Source organism: Cebus imitator, unplaced genomic scaffold, assembly GCF_001604975.1.
Source record: "Cebus imitator isolate Cc_AM_T3 unplaced genomic scaffold, Cebus_imitator-1.0 Scaffold235, whole genome shotgun sequence".
Classification (NCBI taxonomy): Eukaryota; Metazoa; Chordata; class Mammalia; order Primates; family Cebidae; genus Cebus; species Cebus imitator.
Genome location: NW_016107550.1, coordinates 465260 through 471193, shown reverse-complemented (window position 1 = coordinate 471193; position 5934 = coordinate 465260). Strand labels below are relative to the sequence as shown.

The 5934-nt window shown below is 41.2% G+C and overlaps 1 protein-coding gene across 9 annotated transcripts in view; it reads right to left on the bottom strand.

Annotated features, from left to right (window-relative positions):
- The window catches only part of EEF1AKMT2 (EEF1A lysine methyltransferase 2), a 70903-nt gene that overhangs the window by 52391 nt on the left and 12578 nt on the right, over positions 1–5934 (bottom strand). For 7 of the 9 annotated variants that reach the window (XR_001816258.2, XM_017497867.2, XM_017497864.2 and 4 more), the window contains exon 5: positions 599–815. The exons of the other annotated variants lie outside the window; for them this stretch is intronic. Coding sequence is in view for 6 of the 7 variants with exons in the window: in XM_017497867.2 (XP_017353356.1) it covers positions 599–815 (217 nt within the window). In the remaining variant the exon portion in view is untranslated. The remainder of the gene's footprint in view (positions 1–598; positions 816–5934) is intronic. 9 annotated transcript variants of the gene reach the window in all.

The following is a 5934-nucleotide window of genomic DNA, read 5'->3' as shown; positions in this document are numbered from 1 at the left end:
AATAAAGATGGGGTTTCACCATGTTGGTCAGGCTGGTCTTGAACTCCCGACCTCAGGTGATCTGCCTGCCTTGGCCTCCAAAGTGCTTGGATTACAGGTGTGAGCCACCGCGCCCGGCCTGTTTGTTTGTTTAGATAGGTCTCACTCTGTCACCCAGGCTGGAATGCAGTGGCACAACCTTGGCTCACTGCAACCTCCGCCTCCTGGGCTTATGCAATCCTCTCACCTCAGCCTCCCAAGTAGCTGGGACTACAGGCACACGCCACCAACTCCAGCTAATTTTTTGTATTTTTAGCAGACACGGGGTTTCACTGTGTTGCCCAGGCCGAGACTTTAATTTTTATAGGCTCATAAATTTTAGTACTTAACTGCCAGGATTTCTTGGAAAAGTTTTTAAAAGATCTCTGGATGTCAACCAATGTTATTTCTCTGTGCTTTGTATATACAGTCAAATGTTATTGTCAAAGTCATTAACAGAGAAAAAAGCAGGCAATTCCCACAAACAGAAAAGTAAAACACTGTAACACAAAGAGGGGAGAAAACCTAAGTACATGAAACCTGAGGTGAGCACACATTTAAACACCACACAGTCATTTACCTTCACTGAATTCATTTAGCAACTCTTCCTTGGTCCAATTACATGACGTTATTAAAAAAAAGCCTTTCACTTTCAACACCCTGGAGAGAGATTTCACATATTGCTTCCTCTTTTCAACTGCATTGTCAGGATTAAGGCTGATGGCATCAAAAGTCCCTTTGTCAATACAAATATGAAATCCAGACAGCTGTGTGGAAAGATTCAAAAAGTCTTCTACCTATATTAAAAGTCGATGTCTATGTGAGAACACTTAAAACACAATCCTTACAGAATGTGATAACATTTAAAAGGTATTAATAAAAGGACCCATTAATTATGACATTTTACATATAATAAACATATTTTCAACTTGATAGCTAACTTTTATGAGCTTCATTCCAAGATTACTAAAGCCAAGATAAGAGAGACTGATATTTCCTGAACATTCCAAATCTCTACAAATCAAAGCCAGCCATATTCCCTAATAATACTAGCAGAGTATGGAGCTCACAAGCCTAGTTTATGAAAAACCTGTTTCTGTCAAAAAGCAGAATATCCGACACATTCTTAAAAATGACAATTTATTTGGAACTCAGGTCACTGGAAATAAGAGTTTTTGGAGACAGAAATTTTGCTATGTTGCCTGGGATAGACTTGAAAACCTGAGCTGAGCAATCTTCCCATCTCAGCCTCCTAAGCAGATGTGGCCACAGCACTCAGCTATGGGAAGATTTTTAGCTTATATTCCTAGGTGGTGTAACCTAAAATAAACACGGTAAATCAAAAGTTCTTGGGCCTTGGCTGGTCCAAGTGCAGTGGTGTTCACAACTCATCGATCACAACCAGCTACAGATTTCTCTGTTCCTTCTCTATTACCACTGCTTCACTGACCAGCCTTTAAAAAAAAAGTTGCAGGGCATGGTGGCTCACGCCTGTAATCCAAGCACTTTGGAGGCCAAGGCGGGTGGATTACCTGAGGTCGGGAGTTCAAGACCAGCCTGACCAACATGGTGAAACCCCATCTTTATTTTTTAAAAAAATAAAAATAAATAAAAAATAAAAAATAAGTTATTGGGTCTTGACTCAGCAGCTTACAAAATTACTAATGGATAATAATGAATGGAATGGCATAAAGCTTAAGAAATTAAATAACTTTTTTTTTTCTTTTTAATTTTTTTTTTTTTTTTCGAAGACGGGGTTTCACCATGTTGGCCAGGCTGGTCTTGAACTCCCAACCTCAGGTGATCCGCCTGCCTTGGCCTCCAAAGTGCCTGGATTACAGGCGTAAGCCACCACACCCGGCCCAAGAAATTAAATAACTTTTTAAACTGTAATTACTTAAGTAGGTCCATTTCATGTTCTTTAGATGTTTAAAGTCATACATGAGCATCTCATTCACTGTCAATAACTTGATACATAATAAGCATCTGAAATAGCAATCTGCCTCAATTTTATAAAATATTCACAATTTACCAATAAAAATTCTGAAGTTATTTTGAAAAAATAATTTGGCAATTAGCTCACAATTACTCACACAAATTTAATACAGTAACTGTAAATCATGTTTAATCTAAAACTTTTAATGACTTAAAAATGTATATATTGTGTTTATGTATATTGGAAGATTGGTCTTCTCCCTTCCCGCATGTCCAAAGTATTCATTATACCTGAAGCAAAATAATGACCATCACTCTGAAGCACTAACTTTGAAGAAGCTTCCTCATCCTAAATGCCTATATAAAAATATTCACCTATTCAACAAATATTTTGTGGACATCTATTGTCAGGTAGTTTTCAGACACTGCATATAATGAGTAAACAAAATAGAAAAGGTCCCTGTATGAAAATATACCTTATATTGGCCAGGCGTGGTGGCGGCTCATGCCTGTAATCTCAGCACTTTGGGAGGCTGAGGTGGGCAGATCACGAGGTCAGGAGATCAAGACCATCCTGGCTATACAGTGAAACCCCACCTCTACTAAAAATACAAAAAATTAGCCAGGCATGGTGGCACGCCCCTGTAGTTACAGCTACTTAGGAGGCTGAGGCAGGAGAATCACTTGAACCCGGGAGGCAGAGGTTACTGTGAGCCAAGATTGTACCATGGCACTCCAGCCTGGGCAACAGAGCAAGCCTCCATCCCCCAAAAAAATACTTTATTGTTAAAAAACACTAACAAACTAGCAAACCATCATGTAAATCATGAGTAAGACATAATCTTTTCTCTGGCTGGAGGGCCTTGCCTCAATGACGATGCCTGTTGACTGATCAGGGTGATGGTTGCTAAAGGCTGGGGTGGCTGTGACAATTTTTTAAAATAAGAGAATAATGAAGTTTGCTGCATCGATTGACTCTTCCTTTTATGAAAGATTTCTCTGGAACAAATTATATTGTTTGATAGCATTGTATACACGGAACTTCCTTCAATATGGGAGTCAACGCTCTCAAACCTTGTTTCTGCTTTATCAACTAAGTTTACGGAATATTCAAAATCCTTTTTCAACAATGTTCACTGTATCTTTACTAGTTGATTCCATCTCAAGAAACCACTTTCTTTGCTCGTCCACCATAAGAAGCAACTCCTTATTTGATCAAGTTTTATCATAAGACTGCAGCAACTCAGTTACACCTTCAGGTTCCACTTCTAATTCTAGTTTGCTACTTCCACTACATTTGCAGTGAATTCTTCCACTCGAAATCTTGAACCTCTCTCCAAGTCATCCACTAGGGTGGGAATCAACTTCTTCCAGACTCATTAGTGTTGATATACTGACCTCCTATGAATTATAAATGTTCTTCATGACATCTAGAATGGCGAATCATTTCCAGAAGGTTTTCAATTTACTTTGCCCAGATCCATCAGTGAAATCACTATCTATGACAACTATAGCCTTATGAAATCCATTTCTTAAATAACACATTTAAGACTATAAAGTCAAAATTACTTATTGATCCATCATGGGCTGCAGAACAGATGCTGTGTTAACAGGAACAAAAACAAGATTAATTTTCTTATACATCTCCATCAGAGCTCTTGGGTGAATTCATGCATTGTCAATGATCAGTACTACTTTGAGTCTTTCTTTTGGGCTAGTAGGTCTCAAAAATGGGCTTAAAATATTCAGTAAACCGTACTGTAAACAGGTGTGCCATCATCCAGGCTTTGTTTTGTTCCATTTATATAGAGCTCATGCAGAGAAGATTTAGCATAATTCTTAGGGGCCCTAGGATTTTCAGAATGGTAAATGGGCATTGGCTTCAACTTAAAGTCATGAGCCGAATTAGGCCCCTCTAACAAGAATGTCAGCCTCTCCTTTGAAGCTTTAAAGCCAGGCACTGACTTCTCCTCTCTAGTTATGGAACTCCTACATGACATCTTCTTGGCTGTTTCATCTCCATTGAAAATCTGTGTGTTGTTTAGCCAGCTTCACTGGTTATTTCCTAGCTAACTTGCTACAGCTTCTACATCAGCACTTAGTGCTTTATCTTGCACTTTTATGTCATGGAAATGGCTTCTTTTTTTTTTTCTTTTTTTGGGATGGAGTCTCACTCTTTTGCCCAGGCTAGAGTGCAGTGGCACAATCTTGGCTCAATGCAACCTCCACCTCCCAGGTTCAAGCAATTCTCCTGCCTCAGCCTCCCAAAAAGCTAGGATTACAGGCACCCGCCAACATGCCCAGCTAACTTTTTGTACTTTTAGTAAAGACAGGGTTTCAGCATGTTGGTCAGGCAGATCTCAAACTCCTGGCCTTAGGTGATCCTCCTGCCTGGGCCTCCCAAAGTGCTGGGATTACAAATGTGAGCCACCATGCCCAGCCAAGATGGCTTCTTTTCTTAAATCTCATGAACTAACTACTGCTAGCTTCAGACTTTTCTTCTCCAGCTTCTTCACCTCTCTCAGCCTTCACAGAACTGAAGAGTCAGGGCCTTGCTCTGGATTACACTTTGGCTTAAGAGAATGCTGTGACTGATTTGATCTTCTACCTGGACCACTAAAACTTTCTCCATATCAGCAATAAGGCTGCTTGACTTTCTTATTATTTATGTGTTCACTGAAATATCACTTTCAATTTCCTTAAAGAAATTTTGTTTTACATTCACAACTTGACTAAATTTTGGCACAATAGGCCTAGCTTCTGGGCTATCTCAGCTTTCAACATGCCTTCCTCACTAAGCGTAATCATTTCTAGCTTTTGATTTAAAGTGAGAGATGTGTGACTCTACCTTTCAATTGAACACTTACAGGCCACTGTATTGACAGGGGGAGGGGGGTTGTTCATTTTTTATGTTTGTTTTTTTTGACACAGTCTCCCTCTGTCACCCAGGCTGGAGTGCAGTGGCACAATCTTAGCTCACTGCAACCTCTGCCTCCCAGGTTCAGGTGATCCTCCCGCCTTAGCCTCCCAAGTAGGTAGGACTACAGGTGCACACCACCACACCTGGCTATTTTTTGGATTTTTAGTGGAGAGAGGTTTCACCATGTTGGCCAGGCTAGTCTTGAACTACTGACCTCAAAGTGATCTGCCCACCTGAGCCTCCTAGTGTTGGGATTACAGGCATTAGCCACCATGCCCGTCCCACTGGAGGGTTTTTAATTGGCCTAATTTCAATATTGCCATGTCCCGAGAAAGAAGGAGGCTTGAGGGGGAGGGAGGGAGACAGATAGGAGACCAGCCAATAGGTAGAGCAGACAGAACATACAACATTTATCAATTCAGTTTACCATCTATGTGGGCACAGTTCATGGTGCCCCAAAACAATTATAATAGTAATATCAAAGATCATTGATCACAAATCACCATAACAAGTATAATAATAATGACAAGTTCTGGGCTAGGCACAGTGGCTCACGCCTATAATCCAAGCAATTTGGGAGGGCAAGGCAGGCAGATCACTAGGTCAAAAGATCAAGACCATCCTGGCCAACATGGCAAAATTCCGTCTCTACTAAAAATACAAAGAATTATCTGGACGTGGTGGTGCACACCTGTAGTCCCAGCTACTTGGGAGGCTTAGGCAGGTGAACTGCTTGAACCCGGGAGGTGGAGGTTGCAGTCAGCCGAGATCGCACCACCGCACTCTAGCCTGGTGACAGAGCAAGACTCCAACTCAAAAAAAAAATGTTCTAAAATATTACAACAATTGGCCGGGCGCGGTGGCTCACGCCTGTAATCCCAGCACTTTGGGAGGCCGAGGTGGGTGGATCACGAGGTCAAGAGATCGAGACCATCCTGGTCAACATAGTGAAACCCCGTCTCTACTAAAACTACAAAAAAAATCAGCTGGGCATGGTGGCGCGTGCCTGTAATCCCAGCTACTCAGGAGGCTGAGGCAGGAGAATTGCCTGCACCCAGGAG